This window comes from Dicentrarchus labrax, unplaced genomic scaffold (genome assembly GCF_905237075.1).
Source record: "Dicentrarchus labrax unplaced genomic scaffold, dlabrax2021, whole genome shotgun sequence".
NCBI lineage: Eukaryota > Metazoa > Chordata > Actinopteri > Moronidae > Dicentrarchus > Dicentrarchus labrax.
In genome coordinates this window covers 23,185,890-23,210,748 of record NW_026136707.1, presented here as the reverse complement: position 1 = coordinate 23,210,748, position 24,859 = coordinate 23,185,890, and the positions used below count along the sequence as shown (strand labels likewise).

The window sequence follows — 24,859 nt, the reverse complement described above, 5'->3', positions numbered from 1 at the left end:
AAGCAGGGGTGTCAGAGGTTTAACATGTTTAAAGTATTTCCTCCAAGAGAAAACACTGTTCCTGTATATTGCCCTGCAGTCTAATAGGTCCCAGCCACTGTGAAAGAGGTGTATTGTAATTTTACAAGTGATGCTTGGATGAACTCTCCACATCCCCATTTGAGCAGCAGTTTATGGAAAGACCTGGTAAGTAGACTCATCATAGGTCCAACCACTCTGGGGGTACCTGCCTGCCACACAGTGAGCACATTTATACACAGTCACCTCTTAATAATAGTTTCCAGGGGCACATCTGTCCTTTGGGCTGAGCAACAGCAGAAACAATCAGAAACATATTCTCTGCTGATATCACAGAATAACTTTTGAGTTGTGTAAGTGTAAACTTTAAAAAATAAATTAAAAATAAAACACAAACATCTGTCAGTGATATTAGATTTTAATAGACAAATAAATGTCACATCTTTTTTTTCATACAGCAGCAGTCCTTGGGTTTGACTCTTGTGTCCTTGCAGGACATTTTGTGTCCAGGGAGCAGCTTGCCAATAACTGCATCTGGTGGAACAGACTTGTGTGTTTACACGGACCAGAAGCTCTCATTGGCCTAATTGAAAAAACACAACCAGGGTCCATATTTACTGAGCTCCTGAACGTAGAGACCTCGAGCAACTCATTCATGAAGACTCCAAAGAGCAAACTGATTCCAGATCAGTCCTACTTCTGTGCTGTCAAAATAGATAAATAGCAGACCGAGACATCGGCTCGTCAATCAGTAGAAACGCACTAATACATTTAAAAGTTATGAAGCTCAACTCAACACTCCTGATTTTTATAACACAAGACAATCCTGTCTGCAGTCGAAGAAGGTGATATGTTCAATGTACACTAGGTTGCTCTTTGATCATGTCAGAATACAGGCAGATGCGTTTCTTTGGGAAAAACTTCCATTCAAGGTGACACTTCACACATGGATCTATAGAGGACACCCCGTCAGAGAGAAAGTCATGAATAAAGGCAATCCAACCATGATCACGAGCAGAGACAAGACAGACAGGAAACACGTGACGACTCTTCACTCATTACTGCCGGCAATAAGATCATAAGTCATTTTTGCATTTGTGCATGAGTTAAATATGTCTATCAAAGGTAGGACACATAAAATACTGTTACATGTACATACACAGCTTTAAGTAGAATTAATAAAAATATATAGAATCTATCTATCAAACTTTCTTATTACAACCAGGTTCAAATGCATAAAAATGCACATCATTTCTGGAATTATACTGACAGAAACAGAATAAATACATGGAAGAGTTACAGTATCAACAATATGAATAAATAACAGGAAGGGATGAGAGGTCACGGTGGTGGTAGAGGTTCGTGCGTGTGCATATGTGTGTGTGAGATGATTTTGTATGTGTCAGTGCATGCATGGCTGTACTGTAATGTGTGTATAGCAACAATATACCCATGAATATACTGTACACTGGAGAGGCAGTGTGGTGCATAAATTTCATTAACAGCAGGGTCCAGTCAGCAGGATGCTGGGAATGTTTTCATGCTGTGGTGTAAGGTGGAGGGGCCTGCTTGGGAGGGACGCTGACACTGTCGTCATACGGAGGCAGCAGCACCTGGACATAAAGAGGAAAAACAGATTGTGGTTAGTATGAGTTGTTGTAATTCAAAATCAATGGAGTAAATCTAGTGCAGAATTATGATAAATCTGTCAGTGTCTGAGCCTGTTTGTGTTAAAGTTGCATAATATTATACCAGCTTTGGTGTAAACCCAAACAGGAGAATTAAAGAGTAAAAACGGTATTATGGATTAAGTGAAATGTTTTAATGGCACAGAGACCATTTTGATTTCCTAATAAATAGGCTAAACTATCAGATTTCAACCAAATATGATTATGTAACATGTTCAACTGAAGTATGTAGGCAAGCCAACGTTATTTGTATGGAACATTTCAAACACAGAGAATCAAACTGGTGACAGGAAGCATTATGAGATTAAAACAACAGACTACCGTAAAACAACTGATCGTCCATGCTTTTATTTCCTTTAATACTGGAACTCAACCTTCCGTTATTTGGGACAGGCCTTTAATTCTTTTTGCACAAAACTCTTGCTCAGCAAAGATGAGAAGTACTATTAAAATGTTTATTTGAACCAGTATGAATGTTACACGCATAAAAATTAGGAGCAGGTACGTACATACCTTTTCTCTAAAGGGAGGGGAGTTTAGAGATAGCACAGGAGGTCTTCTGTTGTTTTCTCTAAATTTATAATTAATTTAATCTTTTCCTTGCAAGATTTGTTAAGAAAAAGGACAGTTACATTAAAATAGTTATGTCCAAAAAAGGCCTCAGTCAAGCAGTGAACGCGTGTTTCAAAAAGCAAAAAGCACATGCAGTCCATCTTGAATAATGTGGGCGATGAATAAGATAAAGGATACTATGACATGTGAAAAAAACAAAGCAGGTGGTGGCATCCAATTTTAGTTTTAAAGCCGTATACAGACTGTCCATCTGCATCACAGAATAGTCAGTTTTCTGTAGGAAAAACTCTCTGCTCAGTGCTGGGAGTACTGTTACTTGATAGATGACAGATGTAGAAGTCCCACCGTGAGGAAAGAAAATTAGGAAGTGACAGCCTGTTTTTGAAAGATCTCTGATGTTCCCCTGTAGGTTCACACTCCCAAAAGCTGAAATCTGTCTGTGAAAAATGTCATTCAGCCACTTTTCTCAGGTTTGCCAGAATAAACCTGTTCACACATCTTTCCCAAGAAAGCCCTCAGTCTAATGTGTGAATCTAACCTTCCTCTCTGCTCGTCTCTGACTCAGATAATCAACAGCAACCATGAAGCAGAGCTAAGGCTGTGTGGAGACAGGACATCTTAAATGTGACTCAACAGCCTTTCTGGTTTTGCTGTTGACACCGTGGCTAACAGACTCGTAGGCTCTCTCAGTGGTTCAGTTGACTTCATATACAACAACACCATGTGTCTGACCTGTGTCTCCCATATTTTAAACAATGAGCCATTGAGGGTTTCAGTCCACACAGGCAGACTCGCTCTTTCCTCTGTAAAGGTGAACCATGCTGATCTTTTAAGAATGACACGGGCATTAAGGAATCAATAGCCTTTAACAGCCTCTATTAGTGACTAGATCCTCCTACACAGATCAATGTCTTGAACTGTAGTGGCGTGTAATTGACAAAAACAGCACACATGTTCTCAGAACTGGCTTTTAAGGGCAAAGATCCAAACAGAAATGTCTAGTGGATATACAGCCACTCAAAATATTGTATTAACTACACCTCTTTGTCATTTGCTTTTCTTGGCTTTTGTTCTTCTTTCACTTCTACTACTGATGTTGTAAAGTTGATAATGTGAGAACAAAGAACAGTTTGTTCCAGTACTGGCTAGAAATTGACTTTGAAAGCCAGGATCATCAGAGCAGCTGGCTAATTGACGGTGTGACGCAGTGAGAAGAAACTTAAACAACAATGGCGGTTGCTAAAGAGGTTAGCGTCAATGCTGCTGGCATCCGTTATATCAGAACTGGTGAGTATTTCTTCATTGAAAGAAGAGCACAGAATGGCACTGAGGGCTTTTCTCAATGGAAAAGATGTTTTGTCCCGACTGGCTTTGGTAAGGCTCTCTTCCAAACAGTTTCCAATGATGACTTCCCAGATGGTTCTGTGCAACAGACCTGAGGTTATATTGTTGCTCTCTGCCATCTAATACACCTGACTGTGTGGGTGTGAGTGAATTTTGTGTACGTCCAGGAATTCAGCTCATATGGAACGCATTAGTGGACCTTTGACCTAACCACTGTATAACTGATATATAGCCACGCAAGCTGCTAACCAAAAGCCACGAACCTGCCTGCGGTCTGTGGGGAGCTCTAATTGAATAAGTCTGGCTCAAAGTGAAAAAGCATACCTGCAGAGGTGAGGCTAATGTTAGGAAATAAAGGGGCAAGCTGCTGTTTTTCTGGGACTTTACGCCAATGATGTCAGCGAGCTGGAGAGCGGCATCCTGTTTCTCTCTTTATAGCTCAGGTGTTTTACCCATCAGGAGCCTGTGGACGTTTCTGTTTCTTAAAACCCCCAAAACATCACATAAAGCCACGCAGTGTATAAAGCTGTCGAATGTGGTGAATTGTTTCAAATTGTGTGTATTGTTACACTCAGGAGTCTTTTAAGCTGCAGACTGAAGAGTACAGTTTCTCAAAATACCTGTGAAACCCAACATATTGCGGGGTTAAATAGCAGTCAGTGGAGCCACAGCTCCTTATGTGTTATGCTGAAAGAAAATATTCTCACAACTTAACTGTTCTGCATTTTGCAATAGTCAAAACAGGCTATCAGGGTTGCTTCAGCCTCATTTTTCTTCTCTCTTCTGTCAAAATCTAAGCAGTTATAGTAAGTGTGTGGGCAGCATGGTTACAATGGTCAGCATGCCAGACCCGGGCAACAGGACACCGACAGAAGTCCCACTCAGACAGAGCTCCCTTACTGTACTACTACTGTTCCTCAGCCGCTTTATAATGACTTTGCCAGCACGGAGCATCAACTCTCTGTCCAAGTCTGTTCATTCATCCACGCTAGCCTGCGTAAAACTACCTGCTACAACTGCCCAACTTTATACTTCCTTCCTCCGCCAACATGATGACTTTACAGTTGTTGAGCAGAGGAAACCTACGCAGACGGTGAAAACGTGACTTGAGGTCTGGATTGAATAAGGAAATCATTTTTCCACAGGGGTTGTTATTGGAAGTAGAAGAAAGCAGCAAATCAAGATCAGATATGGTTTTATGTTGGATCTCTGGATAGCAATATAGACATAAAGGATAGTTTAGTTAGTCTGAATATGGCAACATGTTGCACACATGCACAGTGATAAATTGTTTTCTTATGTACTCCTCTTCACTTCAACATTTCATTAATATCTGCTGACTTCATCATTTCAGATCATTTGGTTTGGAAGTCCAACATCTTAATCTGTTGTGGAAATATTTCTCTTACAGTTAACACTGACAAAAGTATTTGTTCAGCTGTACACTGCGCGTGAGGAATGTGCTCAGACGACTGTGGAGCTTTGCATGAAGACGTTTGTAACAGCTCATTGGAAAATGTGATTAACATTCACACAGGTGGTCTGACAGGAAAAAAACTTTTGGCAGACAATTAGTTTTTTTCTACTGGTTTTGTTTAATTGTAGTGCAACTTCCCAGAAAACTGAACAGCTAAACACAGCACAAACTGAGCCCAATGTCAATGCTCTTCCATCTTCTGTTTAACAGATAAGTCTGGAGATATTCAGCTTTTTTCTTATTTTCAACAAATCCCACGAAGAGATCAAAACCAACAATATTTTATCTTACTAAAAAGTGTTGCCTGTTCAACCGAAGCCTGATATTTGTTGATATGATATGTTCTGTGCCATAAAGCTCCATTATTGTCCAAAATGTAAAATCACCAATGAGCCACACCATTGCAGTGACATGTTCCTTCATTGCCATGAAAGTGGACATTATTTTGACTCAATCCTACATATACACTGTCCTGCTGCCCTAAACACTCAGTAGTGTATTACTCTGCTGATGAAAATACTTTTTTTTCCCCCTAAATTTAATTTATATTGTTTCACAAAGAACAAAGACAGAAAGACAGGGTAATACTGATGTCATCATGGTGATATGAGTCTCAAGGTAGAAAACAGATAATCAGAAGTGACTTACCGTGGTGTCATTGGTGGTGACATAGAGCAGGATTTCAGAAGTCCCCCGGCTGCTCACATACCTGTAGCAGTTCCACACACAGGCTATCAGGTAGGCCTGATATCAGACAGAAAGAGGACAAAAACAGATTAGAGGTTTGAACTGCATGACGTCAATATCATCTATTATTTAACAAAACCAGACATACAGTATTTTGGTCTAAGTAAACACATTCATCTTCACATGACTACACACAAATGGATATTAGCCACACTATTGGCATGGTTCTGGACGGCAGCAATGGTGTGTCCCGCTCCACTTTCGCCACGACTCAAATATCTCAACTATTTAATGGATTGCCATTTAAGTTTGAACAGACATTCGTGTCCCTGTTAGGACGAGTTGTGTAAGGTCAAAAATCTAATCTGTCCAATACTACCTCAGCTTTGTGGCTTGAGCTAATGATCACGCTAACACGCTAAAATAAGAGGCAGAACACGGTTAACATTACAACTGCTAAATATCAACATGTTAGCATACTGATGCTAGCAGGGAGCTCCAAGCACCACTGTGCCAAGTACAGCCTCACAGAGCTGCTAGCATCAATCTTAGTATAGTTAAAGTGTATGAACAGATTTTCCTCATTATTATGCAAATGTGTGAGCCAAGGTGTTCCAAAATATAATTGGGTTATCTCATCCCCAGAGACGCTGTGGTGTAAGTGTCATGTATTTTCTGCACACAGACACAGATGGCACCATGAAACATGTGCATTGTGTCTCATAGTGCATGACAGACTGTAATAAAAGTATGTTACCCAAATAAACTCTCTCTAACACTGAAAAAAAACTCGCATTAAATACAGATAATAATCCATTCTCTCTCTTGTTAAATTCAGTCTTTAGAGTTTTTTAGATTTCAGAGTAGCAAAAACAAGTTCCTGTTGTTCTCCGTCATCCAGGAATCATCTGGCCCTCAGCAGGCAGCTTGCTACTGGAACTCCCCGGCCAAACACAACACCATCTGCTATAGCCATCCACCAGCACAAGCCAAAGCCAGACTGAGCTCTCGAACTTCTATAATAAGCCAATTAAGAAACCACTTTGATGCCCTGACAGCTAGGTTATTTTAACAGCCCCCACGGGAACATGCAGAGATCCATTTGTAGCTACAGAGATCACTCAATTTAGCTCCCAGTCTGCTGCAAATGGCACTGACAGTGTGATAATCATGCTGATTGCACAAAGCCAATCATTCCATCAGTCACAAACTGTTGAACCTCCAGATTCTGAGGGTACTACACAGGGTTTCCAATGTCCTCTATGGATGGCAGTTTAAACCATGTTATCAACTGCTGCTATCAAAATAAGTCTGTCCTATAACCTCAGACTTAATATTGGTTATTACAAAATACAAACGTATTGCTTTGAGCTAAATGCTGGCATCAGCATGCCAACATGCTCACAAAGTACACTCGAGGCTGATGTGAATGGCATTAGATTTGAAGATATTTGGTCATAAACCAAGATTTGAACAAATTCCAATTTTGACCTGATTATCTGGGAACCATGAATGTCTGTAGAAAACTTTAAACCAAGGTGGTGGTACGAAGTGAAAAGTCACCAAAGTTGTTTCATTCTTGTGACAAGTAATTTGCCACTGTGATATTAAATATTTTGGGTTATGTAGGAAAGCCACTAGCAACAAACCAAGCTAAGTGTTAGTAGATCCATTCTGCCATCAGCGCTCATTATTTTATTAGCCTATTACACAGCCGACGTGTTGAAATGTCACAGCAGGAAAAGCCCAGACAAAACAGTTAAATTAATGATCTCTGAATTCCATTTAGCTGCTTAAGTGTCAGAGTCTTGGTATTGTGCATGCTGGTTCACTGTCACACTTTGAATAGAGCCATCGTTAATGTTGTCATTAGTGCTCTTCCTCCTATAAAAAGTCAAAAATGTCTGCTGTGAAAAGCCTATTGAGCGGAATTGCTGAAAACCTCCCAAGATAATATTAGAGGCCATCCCATGGGGCTCCCATAAAAATAATCATAACTTTTTAGGTCTACATCTGTCAGAGTTGGTGAAAGCAAATCTATTTCCACTCTACTTAAGTCATCATAAAGTCGCATCTGGACGGAAAATTACATAAAAAAGCACAAGCCTGTGTCACAATGTTGCATAATACATCTTTTCTCTGATAAGAAAATGTGTTGTGCTGCAAATATAACCCTGGCAGGCCTCTGCAGAGAAACATATGGGGAAAATATGTAAATTAAGGTAAGAAAACATTACCTTGAAGCCGAGAATACAGCCGATGAAGAGCAGCACGATGAGGACCAAGCAGATGTTACTGAGAGCAGCAATCTCCTCTTTGTAGGGGAAGTTATCAGGCTGCACGGGAGTCAGAAAAACATAATTAGCAGAGTTCATCTGAGGTAAATACCAACATGTGAGATGATAAACGACAAGTCAAATGTTTACAAAAACCTTTGTGAATCACAAAGAAGTGAATATACTGCTGTTAAATATCACTGATTTCACTTTTAGGAGGAAAACACTTTTCTTACCAGCTGCTGCAGGTAATCCTGTATAGTGTTTGGGTAAACCACAATGCTGACAGCGACCAGGGTGTTGAGAGCAAAGTCAAATATTTGGTAGCAGAAAAATGGGATGATCCAGGCCGCACGGAGCTGAAACAGAGATATGTATTTTAGGTATTTAGGATATACTTATCTGAGAGCAGAGAATCAAGCTGAGCGCTTTCTCTAACACTGTGGAGATAAATCAGAGCTGGAACTGGGTCGCAGAGAGATGACGGTATGTTGAAGGTAATAAAACATGAGGTATGGTGTTTGGATTTGTTGTGTTTTCAAAGACTTTAAAAATAGATGTAGTGAACAGAATCAGTGTATAGTACAGTAAAATGTAGTTTTAATCAGCAGTATAACGGCATAAAAAAATGTAATGAATAATTTGTTTACCTTGTATGCACCATATGTTGCCATCCCGCATATGAGTATCATCAGCAGAGAGATCGCTGAGGCAATGCACATGTCTAAAGCAGAGAGAGGAAGAGTTAATCGTCAGCCATGGTTCGCTTGAGGTCACTTTGGTCAATGCCAAAAAAAAAAATCTGAAAATGTTTACAACATCATGCTCAGCTGATCTGGGGGAAACAAATTCTGTACTGAAAATAAATGACAAGCTGCATCTGTCAGACAAGGAATTACTCTGTCATTCACTCCATGTCAGCCTGACCTCATATCAACTCAACATAACAGAACAAATCACTCTGTTACATAAGGACAGGGCCGCGGAAAAACAAAATACAGTACATGCGGCACAACTGGAGAGAAAAATGTGAATTCAATTCATCATTTCTCTGTCCTATGACCCATTAAAATGCCATGTACATCTATTATAAAAGGGCAATGAACAATGCAGCTCTGAGTCACTGGATGAATCTCATTTGCTCATAAAAGGACTTGTGAAAGTGAGCAGAGAGCCTAATTTAGCTGAATGTCAGACTGAGAGTGCTTTAAACAATATTTAATTTCCTTTTAGCTCTGTTTGGTTCCCAACCTTTTACAGAAATATCTGGCTCTATGGCTGCTAAATGCTCCACCATGTTCACCAGCTAGACGCTAACTTTGTCTGTGTCATTTGGTTATCAGCGGGTTATCAGAGCTATTTCAATGAAAACAGCTGCAAGCTTAGCCTAGCTAAGTATAAAGACTGGAAGCTAGAGATAATAGCTAGCTCGGCTCTGTGCAGAGATAACATAATCTTCCTACTAACACCTCTAAAGCTCACTAATCTAAATTCATCGTTTGACACAAAAAGAAATGTAGAGACATGAATTTGTTTCTGTAAGTGCTGTAACTCTACCCTAGAAAACAGAGGCCACTCGTTAGCTTTAAAGTGTGAAATGCTAGCTGTTAGCCACTGCTTCCAGTCTTTATGCTAGCTAACCTAATCACCTCCTGACCCCAGTTTTGTACTCAATAAACATATTTCTAAAACTTAATATATTTATATGAATGAATGTAAGTGTCCAACTGTGTTTTAAAAAAGGTAAATTAGTATGACATGGTGTAAGAAATGCAACATTTTGTCCCTTTAGTGTTTATCGTCAACAACAAAATACCAGAGTAATATGAAAAATAGCAGCATAGAGCACTGTTCATTGCCTGTTGGGCTTATTTTGGTCTATCTCGTGGCTATAGGTCCTGTTTTGAAGAGTACATGTCTTCTGCACAAGCTTTTGAGGCTGTATTAAATCATATTTTTGAACCAATGCACCAAAAATAATGACTCTGTCAACAAAAGCACAGTATCAAATACGCTGAGTCATCTGGCTGAAAAGATCCCTCTTAGTTGATTATCAGATTTATTATTCAGCAGCAGAATCAGCGGCATATTTCCAACCCATATGGAGCGGCAGAAGTTTATAAATTCTAAAACCACACAGCAGCTGTCACTACAGCTTGTTGTTGTTTGTCAAATCTGAATATTCAGCGCTGCCAAACTAACGGAGCAACATTGCAGAGTTCCCGTTCCTACGAGCACAGGTCATTTTTCAGTTCCTAATGCAGGGGTGGCAGCGGCTGGCCCAGCCTGCAGTAATGGATCATGGGACACCCTAATCCTTTTGGAACTGGGACAATACAGTCATTCCCAATCAGAGGCTACCAGCAGCATGTGCTGTGGCCCACCTCCAGTCAGACTGTTCCAGTGTACACCTGGCCTGTTAAGAAGGCTTTTCAAACGCCCAGCACAGATGGACATTAGGCTTGCATGTCTGCGGCTTTGGCCGTTTAATTTAGAAAGGAGTGCTGACCGTCGTCTAGACCAACGTGTGAGGTCCCTCTAATAACACAATAAATCATTCTATTAGTCAGATGACAGCCATGTTGAGCCTATCACCCTGCAAGCAGAGATTAAGTCATCTGTCACAGTCAGTTGTAGGATTCAGTCTCAGGTAGAGCAGAAACACTGCAGAGTGCAATGGAGTTTGAGTAAATGTAATTATATGTAACATCAACTGTTAAGGTATTGGAATATAGAAATAACAAGTCAGCTGATGGCGGTATCACCAGACTAGTTATGGGATGTTTACTGTAAAGTAACGGCCTACTGGGCTACTTACTGGCATCATCCATGACATCCAGGTCATTAGCCAACTCAGCGCTGGTCAGGTGGTACTGCTCAGGATCATTGAGCGCTGTGAGCAGGATGAGTAACACCACGGCATTGATGAGCTTAAGAGAAAGAGGACATATGGGTAGATAAAGGCAACAATATGGACAGACAGGCGGGGGGCATGTGGAACAGTTAGAATGAAATGGGGCAGATGCTGAAGGTCTTCTGACGTGTTAAGATGTCTAAATGTTCATACTAGAAATATCTACAGTATGAGCTATAAGTGCAGGCACATACATGAGCCTTTGTTTCGGTGTGGCCGCCGCAGCTCATTATGCAGATGACTCACCATTGATCAGGTGAATGTAATGGAAAATTCTGTGCAGTCAATAGGCAGCCTGACACAAAACCTGCTACCTGAAGAGGCCTAGCACTAATTTATTCATAGGGAGCAGACAGAGGATTTTTCCACATGTGGTGTTTGGTTTAGTTGAGCCTCTCCTGCACATTAGAGTGATGCATTCAAGAGGAGATACATTAAGAACTTAAAAGCACAAAATCAAAGGTACTGTACATATATGTTCACGTTTTGATTTAAAATTCTTTAAAACAAACACATTGTGAGTTATTTCTTATGTGAAAGGTTCGCAATCTGAAGTATAACACCAATGAGATAGAGGAGGATAAACCCACCTTAAACTACAGAACCCTCCTTTATAGGCCTCCACAAGTATACCCCAGTCACTTACAGTACAACACAATGATATACTTTAGAGTTGCCTGGGAAATGATATTTACAGAGGAGAAGAATTCAACCTTGTTCTGGGTATAAAAGAATTTGAATAATAAAACCCAGCATGATGATAAAAAGAACTGAACACGGTCTATGAATGCTTTCTGATGAGCTTGTGTTTCCCCTGATGATACCGTGTTTCTGGATGTCTACATGGGTGCAGTGAGTGAGTGACAGACGATCGACGGTGCTCACCATGTACCAGACCCCCAGGATGACGGTTCCTGTGCGGACATGGCAGCACAGACAGCAGCTTGTGGAGTACCAGCGGTCCCACGGGGAGATCATCATCTTGTCTGCGAGCATTTACACACGGTGTCGGTGTTTTATGAGAGAGGGAGACCCCGCTGTCCTCCCGTCAAAGTCCGCTGTACGTCGGTCCTCCTCGGTAACGAATGACGACTGCCTCTGACCTGTCCGTTACTTATCACCGTGAGCAACCTAACGGAACGGAGCGGCTGGCGTCAAGCTAGCATGAGCGTACAAGGTGACTTCCGGTTTCAAAATAAAACAACGAGAATGATTGCGAATTAACTTTTTAAGGGAAATATTTAAGGCAAAATCACCGTCTATTATTATTATTATTACTATTATTATTATTTAAATGCAATTTATTAATTGGCAAATATACCATTATTAGTCTCTAAAAGTAAGATATTGACAAATATTTGTCCCTTATCCCCAATATTGATACATCTGTTAATTATTTCCTAAATCGATTGTTTTAGTCCACAAAATGTCAACACACAGTTAAGAATTACAAATCAGAATTTTTCAGAATCAAACTCAATAGTCCCAAAAACGAATAATTATTAGTGGTAATTATAATAATATCACTAAATAATATTACACTTACAATTATGTAAAAAAAATAAAAATACAATCCTCACAAAATAGTTGCAGATTAATTTCCTGTTAGCGATTTAATAAACAACTCATCAACTAATCGATAACAGCTGTCACATGATATACCAGGTACAATCATTGTGATATATATGTAAAGATGTCTGTTACTGGCAGTTACGGGGCACTTTCATTAAACCATATCAGTGGCCCAGTTTCCAGGAATATTACTGTTCCAACCTTCTGCCTAGTAACAGTGTTGTGTTATTTTAGGAGACAATCCTTCAGCTTCCGGTCTTATTCTGGGCAACTTGTCAGCTGGACGAGGGCGCATTAACTAGTCCTGTTAGTGATACGGTGCGTGTGACAGGCTAGATAGGATTAAACCGATGATGTAACCCGTCATTTCCAGAAAGTTATAGAAGCTTAAATACTTTGCATCTAGAAATTACTTGTAGGGCCCAGCTCGTGTCTTTGAACAGCACCGTGGAATTGTTTACTCCCTCTGAAGAAAATTTGAATGTCCCCAATGTCAAGAACTCCGTTATCTTTTCTGATTTCCTATACAGTATTTATTTTCTGAAGGTTAGCCAGCAGGCCTGGGGCTTCAACCTGACAGCTCATGAAAGTAATTTGCCCATTACAGTTCTTTGACTGGAAGCACAGATAACCATATTCTTTCTCATTAGGCCTGAACAATATGCAAAAAGAAATACAATTTTAGTGAGAGTGGTCATTTTTTCCAAAGAAATAAAAGATGTGACTTTTGCTGGGGTCCATATCAAACATACATGTTCCCTAATGTCTGTAAAATATGATTTGTAGGCCGGTGTATCTCTAGCACCACAATGCTTCATTTATAACGCTGTGTTGTAATGTATTTTATCTTTAATCAAACCAAAGCAGCTCCTGCAGTGTGGTTCTTGCACTTTTGCACAATTTCAGTCATGTTATTATTTAAAGCAAAATGGTCATGCTATTTCATTAATCATTACACAGTAAATTAAATAAAAGATATATAAAAGAAGCCCAAATATAGAAAAACTGGCCTTTATTTAGTCTTTTTACATATGGCTTGAGCTTTTCTTTTATTAGAAACAGGTTTTACAAAAGGTTCTGAAGACTTTCGAATCAACCACAGGTGGAAAATCATGACGATGTTGATGAGACTGTAATGGTACATCTACCATCAGAGGCTCCCACACTGCCACGAAGCAGTCACAGATAGAAAACAGCAAGGAAACAGTTGTCTTGAAACACTGCAGTACAACATCAGACAAGGGACAAACCAGATGGACTGAGTCAATTCGAATGCTGTAGTCACAGATAAGATTGCTAAGATACAGAGCAGACATGATTCCCTTTTCTGCACCAGACGATGCTCATGTCTCATTTAATTCACAAATGTTTTACACCCTGCAGAGCCGAAACCGTTGACGTGAAATAAAACATTTGATCTCTCCGCTCTTCACGCCCAACAGCGCTCTCTGTTCCATCACGGCTCACAAATGTAAGAGCAAAATAAAAGACTACAAAAGCAAAGGCCAGTTCATCGTTTTGGCCCAGTGTTGCGTGACCTGATGCATGTTGACCGTTTCCATTCTCTACACAGTAAACTCCAGTCGTTAGCCACCACAACATCAAATTTCTAAACATGATCAGTATTTTCTACATGTCTAATTACTACAATACAGCTCTTTCAATCAGTTATTTGATTCAGTGGAATTAGAAGACAGAATCAAGAGTATCAAATGCATACTTAAAAATCATTACACCGCATTACATTAGATTGCACTGCATCTAGGTTCAGTTTTCAACGATCCATCTGCTGACACTCGACGTGTATAAAAGTTGTTTCAATTTCCAGACAGGTTTTAAGGTTTAAGTCCATCATGAAGACCTTAGTTCAAAGTTCTTGACACAAAAGGTGTTGCATAAACAGGATATGAAGTCTTTTGCATACAGAAGTCTGCAGAGTGGACTCCGTCTCATGTCTCTCTCCTCGCCTTCTTCTTCTTTGCCGGCTTGGGCGCCTGGTTCTCCTCAGGTTTTTCTGTGGAAACACATTTAAAAAAAAAAAATAATAATAATAATAATAATAATAATAATAATAATAATAATGATGATGCAGGGACAACAAATGTGCATGAAATTTTAATCAATCTGTCTCCGGTTCAGCTTCAATAAGCAACAATGAGCAACAGTAACTCAGATTCTTGAAGTTTGCAACTGTTGAGCTATATTTGGGAGAAACTGTTTTCAGTTGGATGGCCGATGAGAAATCCACATTTTCCAAAAGTTACTACTAAATCCATATAAACCCAGATATTCCCTGTCAATCCAAACATCTGATCGAGGCTCTTTATCTGAGGAACAACTTGAGGGGATGGACATGAGGCTATAAAAATATCCAGGACATGTAATGCTGTCTCTCTGTAATCTGACACACAGTGTGACAGTGTTACTAAGAGCGAGACAGAAAGCTGTTCCAATGCTATACTAGTAAGTGGACCATCAACGCAGAAGAAGAAGTAGTTGGTCATTGTAAACGATGGTTGATGTGGAAAAATCTGCACAATTTATTGAAATATTATGGAAGTCACAACTTGGCCATGTGCAATATCCAAATCACAATCTGTACTGTAGTGTTGCGGGATGGCCTGGTCTCCACATATTAGAAAACAACTGTCAGATATTTCTCCTACCGTAGCGGTTAGCATTACGTTACCTTCTGTATAGCTAACAGCTAATGTGCTTACTTTGTTGTGTTGGAGCAGAAATGTTGTTCTGCTTGGCAGTGGGCTCACCATCAGTTGGCTTCTGTGGCACTTGTGTGACAGGGGGTTTCTGGGATATGTTGTCCTTCACTGGTTGCTCCACTCTTGCCTACAGGAAATGGGAAACACTGTTAGTCTTGATCACCTCGGCAAGGGAAGAATGAAGGAAGCAGTTCAAATCCATACACCTGTTACGTGAACTGCTCTGTGGTTCAGGCAGATTAAAGCCTGTGTGTCAGATATTAGTGCCACTGACCTCCACAGCAGCCGCTTTGGCAGGCTGGACGGCAGCAGTATTCTCCTGAACAGGTGGCTGCTTCTTCACTGAGGCTGCAGGTACCGCCTCCTTCTCTGGCTCCTCGCCCTTCACAGGACAACAGAACACAAGCCAAGTTTTAGTTCAAAGAAAACTTCAGAATAACTCGTGAGTTAGATACATTCTGTAATATATGTATGTACGTGTAAAGCCACAGAACCTTGCACGTGTGTGATTGGTCGCACTATATTCAGGCTTTCTAGATTTTTATATTCCAAAATCTGCAAAACAAATCTCTCTGCACTCTGTGTGAGGATTCTCACTATCAGTTACCTGGCCAGCTGCCTCCTCAGCAGCCTTCTTCTTCTTCTTTTTCTTCTTTTTAGTTTTCGCTGCTCCATCGGCAGCAGACTCTCCCTTGTCTTTCTCATCCTCATCATCATCCTGATAAGCACACACGGATAAAGCAAGACTCAGTTATAAAAATAAAGCAGCAAACAGTGTCTTTATACATGTGTCTGCATCAATTTGGATTTTTAACTGAATCCATCAGAAGTGTGGTTAAGTCGGTGGAGCACTGTAACCCAGTGCAGGATTTGTAAATGTCTTACTCTTGTGCCACCTGGTGGTTGTACCAAGAACAGCATTGACAAACAGCAATGCCTGCAATTTTACTTAAATTTATGTTAATCATTATAACAATTCTATAGTGTTATTCATATCACTCATATTATTCCCACCATGACAAGCCAAACTGTCTGCCATGAAGGGTGTTAAAGCATAATCTGTATACATCCACTCAGTCCTGAGAAGTGGTCTAACCCGACACAGTTAAAGAACCAGGACAACTGCTCTAAGACCTGCACCCAGAGGAGTCATCAATTGCTGGGTTTTTATTTTTAAAACTTCCAGGTAACTTTGTCCATACTTACAACCGCTGCAATCAGCAGATTGATCTTGGCAGGCTCCAGTAGGGGCCGGTCCTCAGTGGGAGGGGGCTCGGGAGTGGGTTCTTCATAGTTGCCCCAAACTTCAGAGGGGGCGTTCCAGTCAGAGCTGGGATCGACTGAACCACCATCTGAGAAACACAAAGGGCGTCAGGGCGCAGTTAGAAGGGTTTCAGAACTAAGAAGTTAAATAGAACATTTGAAGAACAGCAGTGTATTGGCTGGCCTTACTGAGTCCAGACCACTCATCGTCCACTCTGGGCTGACTGAGCGAGGGCAGGTCCCACACAGGCTGGGGCTCTACAATGACACAAGGACAATAACTCAACCTGCCATCCACGTGGGAGGTTTTGGAAAGACTACGCCATCTAGGGGTGTGAGACAGGTTTAACAGCCACTTGTCATATCATCAGTGTGTTGTATAATTACCAGCACTCAGTCCAGCTAAAGTCACCAGATTTCGCTCCGTTTTCGGTATCCCAGACCATGTGTCTGAAACACACACATTTCACACATACTATGACGTCATTGTTGATGAGGACTGCGCGCACACACACACACACACGATTGTGTAACCAATTTTTGATACATCATTTCTGTGGCTTCACATTTGAAGGATAATTACATATTTTCCCCCTTAACCTGAGCTTTAATTTTCTAGCTTCTGACATGATCTGTTCCGATCAATCATTTATTAGTTACTATAGGAAACAGGTAAGCATGCACCAAATTGTTTGCTCTACATGTTTACCTTGAGTAGGAATTCCTGTAGCTCTCTGCTAACTTTATGCAAATGATCGCCTGAAGACTTTGGAAAATTTTCATTTCTAAATCTTTGCAGCTAAAACTCGCATTTCCTCTAACATTCACACACTGTTCAAGAATCAAACGCAGTATCAGACACAAAGTCGTCCCAACAGTTAAAGCAGTCCTGCAGAGGTGGTGTGGTGGGTGAAGGTTCACGGTTCATTGTGTCATCTATAAACATGTTCAATGTCACTACAGGGCAGAATGGCTAACCACCAAAGAATGAATAAATGAATAAACAGCTTTCTTTGTAATGTATAGGACTGCAACTAACCATTATTTTCATTATCTATCAATCTGACGATTATTTTCTCGATTAATAGTTAATTTATTTTTCCAATTTTCAATAGATATTGCAATAAAAAAATCTAAGTGATTAATTCGGCCACAATAATCGTGAAGTGAAAATCTGATAGTGTTTTATCAGTCCAAACCCAAACAATGGTCAGTTGATTGTCCTGCTGAAACTGGAACCGATACTAAAAAAAAAAAAAATAAGTATTATTTGATTACTAATATATTTGCTGATTCATTTTCTATTGAATAACTAATCCAGTGTTTCTCAAATTGGGGTATGAACCATTAGGGGTACTTTGGAGTGTTACAGGTTTTCCTTTTTAGTTTTAATTTAAACAACATCAGTCATCCATAATTCCTAACATAATTATCCAATAAAAGTCCAATAAAACAAATTATGTTTGATGTACCAAATTTTATACTCAATATTCCTATTTCTTAATCCAGTTATTAACTGCTGTAAAATGTAAACTACAATAAACCTCTGGAAAAAAGCAGCAGCCTTACTGCCAGAGAATTACAAAGATCCTCAGTGAAGCACACGCCTGTGGTACTCTTTAAGAAGTCCAACTGAAAGGACAGTGCTGCTCTTAGAGTCACTGCATGATGACAAAAAAATTGCTTTCCATGAATTTAATGATGGATTCTAAACAGAATGAAATTTGTGTTTTTCAGTTACAAGGATGTGCTGCATTGTACCTCTTCATACAGGATTTCTTTTTAATCTAACAAAAATGTTTTTTGCTGATCAGGGGGTACTTGGCTGCAAAAATATTTCAAAGGTATACCTTATTTTAAAAAAAGTTTGAGAACTGAAATAATCCAGTAATTGTTGCAGCTCTAATTTGAATTTAACATAATTTACTTAAAGGAAACCTCTAAATAATGACGCACCACTTATTTTCTCCCCATTTACTGATTCTGCTACCAAAACAGAAGACTTCTTCTTTCTTTACAATCTGTGTAGCTTTTTGTGCCAAACTGATTTGGCTCATTCTTTATGTGCAGTGTAACATGAGGCTGCTATTATACTGTACCTCACTTCTGCAATTTAAGTAGATATCTGTAGAGAAAACAGTCTCCCCACTTGGTCGATTTAGCAGCTTTTCTGAAGCTTTCACTCCCGCTGTCTTTGATTTTGGAGATGCAGATCAAGTGATATGATCAAAAGCTCAAGAATAGCTCCTAAATGAGCCTTGTGCTGAGATTGTTCTCTCAAGTGCTGTTTCTAAAGGTCACGAATGAACTTTGAACCTCAGATAAGTAGATAAATTGTTTTACAATGGTTTTCAGAATGACTTCTGAGTCAGTTTTACTACAACTGCGATTAAGAAACAGACTTTCATGTGGATCGCTTTAGTAATGTTGGCATCAGCATCAATACCAATCCAGCTTATCAATCGGTGCATCACTACCTCTGACACTGCAGATATTACACAGGTTGTCAGGCATTAAGTGCTTCATGAAATGCCATAAAGCTTTGAAGCATTACACCAACACATGTAGGGTTCAACAACCCAGCAGTTAAATAGTAGAGATAAAACATTTTTACCATCAAGTGGTTCTCTCCTGTCCATTGACCAGGGGCCCGTCTTTGGAGCGATGCTGCGAGCAGGAACCTTTACAGGCATGTCAGTCACACCGGCAGCAACCTCACTGTTGTTAACTAATACCAAGAGAGAAACACTTGACACTCAGACAGAATAAACGCAGATCAGGTTGGAGACACATCTAATACAGGAGTTCCCAGTGAGACATGTGATCTTATGCATAGGCGAGAGATCAGTGCTTGGGGTGTCTTTCTCAACTGGTAATAATCAGTCAATGGGTGAAGCATTTTCTGCTGATAATTACCTTGAGGTACAACAGCCTCAACCTTCTCTGCCTTCACTTTTGTGGATTCTCCTGAAAAGAAAGAATTCAAAAAGGTTAATATGTGTCAAGCACACCCTCCATGAAAGCCTATTAGTGAAGGGAGTCCATACTAACACTTGAGCTCAAACACTTCAGGGAAAACTCACTCGAGACTCAATTCAATTCCCCTAAAGCCTCTATTTATAGTCCACCCTGTCAACAAGAGACCAACCCAACGCAACAACAGCCTATACAGAACAACAGACAGAAATATCTCTCTCTTGGTGCCACATTAGGCTGTTTATCCAAGATGGCCTGGAGGGTTAGTGCTCTGTGTCAGTGTGAACAAGTAAAAAAACACTGTTGCAAAACTCCTCACCTCATCTCAATTTTAAAACTTCTCAAAAGAAGCAAATCACAGCCAGATTAAATATACATGGACTTTAAGAGTTACGCCACCTTTTTTCTTCTTTTGGCCAGGAGGTGCAGGGGCTGCAGAGACCTTGTTCTGCTCTGGGGGGGTGCTCACAGGTGTGTCCCCTCCTCCAGGACTGGCTGAGCCATCGCTGGAACTCTTGTCCTTCTTGCGTTGCTCACGCTTCTCCTTGTTGCTGACCTTGGTCTCCCATGTGCCTGAAAAGTAACATTGAGAGCAGTGTGGAATTAGTTGGGAAAAACGGCAAGGGTTCATTATGGGATTAGTGAGGAAACATGGTATGGATTAAGCAGGATAAAGGAATAGATGCAGAGACTGTTCAGATACACACTAATTATATTTTTCAGAGAAAGTCTGAGTCTTTCTTTCATTCAACCAAGGCCGCATTCAAATTCATTAAATAAACAGAAGTTACTCATTCCCAGTGTGCTGCAATGGCCTGGTTACTGAAAATGGTGGCTTCATAAGAAATAAAACAAACAAAAACAGGCCTCACATAACCAGACATCACTTTGAACCAAAAAAATAAATAATAATAATTATATTATTCATTATATTTCACCTTCTTCTGGTTCTTTGCCATCTGCACTCACTGTCTTGGTCTCCTTTACAGCCTGTTTGGCCTTCTTCTTTGACTTCTTTACCTGGAGGAAGAGAAATAGTGGGCATGAAGTAGAAAAGAAAGCCAGTGACAAAAGAAAGAAAGAAAGAAAATAATTAAATCTGGGATGGTGAGAATGGGTTTAAAGAAACAGGGGAAGGGCTACAGTGGAGATACTATGCAGCACATATGATTTCACATCCAAGAACAGCAACCTGGCATGCTGACTGAACCACGGACACTCAATCAAATCAGCATGCTCAAGCCACGTCTATTTATAAGTGAAACTACATCCACTGTCCAAGACTCCCTAAATCTGTTACAAGTCCTTTTTGTAAGCACTATTTCCATCGATTGGTGTATGCAGAATGACATCTTCTGACTCCATCACCCTTAGGACCACAGTTTCTTTTATTGTGTGGTATTCAGAAGGTGGCATTAGATGAAAGGCAGCCCCCTTGTACTGTCCTACAGCCAGGAGCCATCCTCCAGGATTTTGCTGCAACTGCAAGTTAAAAACTGTAACCTAACCCTGGCAGCTGGTCTGGTTGCATCATTGCAGGGTGACAGCAAGAAAACGTGGCGTTTTCTCAACTGCTTCCCATTGAAGAGGACCCAAAAGCTAATGAAGTGACGTACAAGCAATGGTAACCAAGTGCAAACATTTCTATAAACATGTGCATCAATCACACTGGACAAATCCAACATGTTCACATCATGTTCTGGAGTGTGTGTTTGGTCATGTGTCTTTGGTACAGCTCAGCAAATTACCTCTGCAACCCTTTCAGCCTTGACTTCTGGTGGGGGCGGCTGGTGATGTGGCACTATCTCTTCCGACACTATGGCTTCTTCCTGTGGTTCAGCAACAGCTCTCCCATTTGACTGAGCTTTCTAGAAGGCACATGTGAAGAAATAAATGTAGACGGCCATGATCATTCTCACCAATGCTCCCCCTGTCAAGCAATCAATAATTAACACCGCCCAAAGCTAGCACGGACAGTTCGGACACTAGCCTGAAGCTAGCTAGGATTTTTAGCAATGACATGAGATTCAACTGTCACTTGACAGCTAGCATTGCTAACAGTAAAGCTACCAAGCTAGGAAAGGGTGTAGACGGGCTTATTTATTTTATTTCTTTTTACTACGTGCCTTTTCTGCCTTCTTCTTCTTTTTCTTCGGTTCCTCTGATTTGACAGGTTTACTGACAGCCCGCTTTACTTCAATACCGTCGTCCACAGGGCTTACAGCGGGTCGCTTCTTGAAGATAGCCCGGCAGGTTGAGGCCCACAGAGCGACCATCAGCACCAGCCCGGTACATGCCGCTAAGAGGATCACCCATGGCGGAATAAGCTCAGGCTTCAGTCCCAAATCCACGCCGAGCTCGGACCGCAGCAGTCCGAGGCCTTTGGACAACAGTTCATTGAGACGATTTGTAAGCAGCTTGACCTGCTGAGAGGCCGCGTCCTGCCACGGCTCCATTCCTATTGTTTCTCAAACCACAGACCGATTAGTCACGCTTTGCTCGCCGCTGTTAGCCGCGCTAGCCTGCAGTGCTAGCTAAAAATAACGGAACGACTTCGACATGATGGAAGACAATAAATTCATCCCCTCCGCCGCCAGCAACATCGGCCGAGCCAGACAGACAGACAGACAGACACACAGCTAAATCTTGTAAAGTCTGCGCTGACAATCTATGTTAGTTAACTAGCCATCAAGCTATGTGATATCATCGTAGGACAATATGCCTCCGTTAGCTGACCACCACAATGCATCCACTGTGACCGCGACTACAGCAGGTTCACCTCATATGGCTCCTTTTGACTGGAGGAGAAGTGCTGCGTTCACTGTTGCTTGTAAACTGGAGTTTCCACTTTGTGAATCGGAACCGTATTATGGAGCAGTTTGTGAAAAATGCCCCCCAAGAGTAAATTTAAACTAAAGCATTGTTTCCGTAGATATATTAACATATTTACTACGTGTTTAAGTGGCAGACTGAAGAGGATTATGGTCAAGGAATTGCATTCAGATAGTTTGTCTTTTGGCAACTTTTGTTATATCATATTTGCTAACAGTTATCGACAGCCTCTTTGTTCATTTTTACGTATGTATTGCGTGCCCCATAAATAGCACGTCATAATGTGACTTTTCTAGCTAACTCAGATACACTAAATTCCTTTTTTCACAAAGTCACTCGAAGGCAACACAAACAGGCAACGCTCCAATGAAATGGGCGGGACTACTGTATCCCATACTGATTGGCCAAAACACTCCGTTCAAAAAATGTAAGTCCCACAAAAACGTGATTGTTTCTGAGGTGTTCTGTCAAATTGTAGTGTTGCAGATTTATCTTTGTATTGTTTTATTTAGACAATGCAACAACAAAAAAAGTAAATAGCCCTATCAGATGTGTAGCAGGTCAAAACTGTGTCACAGGTAAGCAGAGCCTCCTCTCACACTAATATAACTTTAATTACTGCTGTAAAACACTGAAAAATATAAACAAAATCAAGACAGGACAACTTATTTGCATCCAAGTTTATTTTGAAATTCCCTACTCCCCCTGTACAAGAAAAAGAGGACTTTCCACAAAGGCAGCAGTGAACTGTCAGTGATAGTACTTTTCTAGGGAAAGAAAAAACTTATAATCACAGTGTGTCTTCTTTTCTTCTTTTAAATACTTCTACTGCTGTCATCTTTGGCTGGGTTTCGGCAGACAGCCTTCTGTCAAACCACATTCCTGGGAAGCAAAGGTTTAAGCCAATAGAGCAGGGCTGTGGGCTTTATATTTTACAGTGCCAATGCAGGAATGTTCTGGACTGTATACCTCTTCTTCATTAACACAAAAAGAAAAAAACAATAAAAATTGAAATAAAAATAACAAGCTGTTTGTGTTCACAACACAAACAAATATTACCGCCTGGGGAGATAGCGACAGTATGTCGAATTTCATAAAATTGTATAGACAAAAAATAAATCTACAAAAATGGAGCTAGGTAAATATTACACAACAGTAAACATGTTTTTATTTTTTTCCTTTTTTTAAACTCTTTTCTGTCGAACCTCTACACGAAACCAAAATTCTTGGTCTTAATGGCTAGCAGGAGTTTCTGTTTGAGTATTTGTTTTGAAGAATAGAGTGGCACGTAAAGACGTGAGATGCAGGTATTGGCTGTGGGGAGGTGCTGGTCGTCCGGAGGCCGGATGGTGATGGAGGGCATCGGCTGGAAGCCCTCCTCGCTGGCTGGCAAAGAAGGGCTGGAAGTCCAGAAGTACACCTGAGGGACAAGGAAAATCATTACTCACATTTCCATCTAATGACCACTGTATTTTGTCTTGGTAAAATAAAACTATTCTAACAGTTAGTGTTTGTGTTCTGGGATGAAGAGTTAAAGGCCTTGAACAAATGATATAATTGAAAACGTTCTTCCTCCTTGGCGTTTGTTGTGCTGGTTATGAGTATCACTTTATGTCTAACGATGAAATTAGAGACTTGAGGCTCGTTTCCACAGGATATAACTGCCACTTCAGTTGCCCTTGAATCGAAACAGAAATGTGATTTAAACAATGCTGTGGCTCTGTACAAGGCTGTTGCTCCTGCTCCGTCACTTCTTAAAGGGATTTTTGGAATAGGTTTTACTGGCACGTACATAAAAATAAGGTTGTAGCACAGCGTTTCAGTTAATTCATATCCCTATTCTTTACCACTCACATATTAAATGTAGGTGATACCAAGGGCAAAGAAGACAAACACAGAACAAGCAGAGGAAAGACTGAGAAAAAGAGAGCTGAACTTTACTGAACAATACCTGACTGCTTCTGTATTGGTCTTAGTTTTACATTTTGAATGCACAACTACAGCAGGTACAACCATTACAGAGTGTAGTGCAAGTCCTGTGTAAGGCCGTTGTGCAATAACATGTTGCCAGCATAACATTCCTAGACTTAAAAGGGTAAAAGTTTTAAAGCCCTGCTACTGGCCCCTCAAGCCCACAAACCGGACTGATGTAGTTAGAACTGACTCACTAACCAAATGATTAATGCACATTTTTTTTAGCCTTGTACTTCTGCAAGCAGGGCTAAAAATAAAAGACATGCAATAAAGAAAAAAACATTCTAATTGTCCAACAAAAAAAGTGTTTTAGGAAGGGATTAAGACTGACTGTGCTAGCCAAAACCCTTTATTCAGATCGATCCTCAGCACGGGGACCTGACGGATGTCTTCTGAGCCTCAAGTCGTGTACCTCAGTGGTTCCCAAATGGTGCGTTGACAAAAAGTCTGAAAACCTCTGATGTACCTCATGTAATTATCAACAATGCTAAGCACTGACTTGCTGGGAGCCCTGGTGAGTCTCTTTGTTTAGAAGGATAATTATG

General features: G+C 40.5%; 3 protein-coding genes across 14 annotated transcripts in view; all 3 read right to left on the bottom strand.

Moving 5' to 3' along the window:
* Positions 1 to 420: 420 nt before the first annotated feature.
* On the bottom strand, positions 421 to 12,132 carry LOC127366404 (lysosomal-associated transmembrane protein 4B-like). Its single transcript, XM_051405250.1, has 7 exons — positions 11,863 to 12,132; positions 10,882 to 10,993; positions 8,714 to 8,787; positions 8,300 to 8,422; positions 8,025 to 8,123; positions 5,749 to 5,844; positions 421 to 1,631 (listed from the first exon to the last, which is right to left on the bottom strand). The coding sequence occupies exons 1-7, from the start codon at positions 11,971 to 11,973 to the stop codon at positions 1,557 to 1,559; spliced, it is 690 nt and encodes a 229-aa protein (XP_051261210.1). The 5' UTR covers positions 11,974 to 12,132; the 3' UTR covers positions 421 to 1,556.
* A 1,412-nt stretch (positions 12,133 to 13,544) lies between these two features.
* LOC127366393 (protein LYRIC) lies at positions 13,545 to 22,292 on the bottom strand. Of its 4 annotated transcripts, none has more exons than XM_051405230.1 (13): positions 21,631 to 22,292; positions 21,257 to 21,372; positions 20,447 to 20,528; positions 19,908 to 20,081; positions 19,449 to 19,499; positions 19,147 to 19,260; positions 16,920 to 16,982; positions 16,722 to 16,790; positions 16,476 to 16,621; positions 15,877 to 15,987; positions 15,544 to 15,651; positions 15,270 to 15,396; positions 13,545 to 14,563 (listed from the first exon to the last, which is right to left on the bottom strand). In XM_051405230.1, exons 1-13 carry the CDS (start codon positions 21,962 to 21,964, stop codon positions 14,499 to 14,501), a joined length of 1,560 nt encoding a protein of 519 aa, XP_051261190.1. In that variant the 5' UTR covers positions 21,965 to 22,292; the 3' UTR covers positions 13,545 to 14,498. The 4 variants fall into 4 exon arrangements, with proteins under 4 accessions (XP_051261190.1, XP_051261191.1, XP_051261192.1 ...); XM_051405231.1 differs by having other exon boundaries at positions 15,318 to 15,396; XM_051405232.1 differs by lacking the exon at positions 16,920 to 16,982.
* Positions 22,293 to 23,005: 713 nt separating this feature from the next.
* ubr5 (ubiquitin protein ligase E3 component n-recognin 5) overlaps positions 23,006 to 24,859 on the bottom strand; it is a 32,026-nt gene continuing 30,172 nt past the window's right edge. For all 9 annotated transcript variants that reach the window (XM_051405189.1, XM_051405190.1, XM_051405192.1 and 6 more), the window contains one exon: positions 23,006 to 23,760. In XM_051405189.1, the coding sequence (XP_051261149.1) occupies positions 23,548 to 23,760 (213 nt within the window). In that variant the 3' untranslated portion in view covers positions 23,006 to 23,547. The remainder of the gene's footprint in view (positions 23,761 to 24,859) is intronic.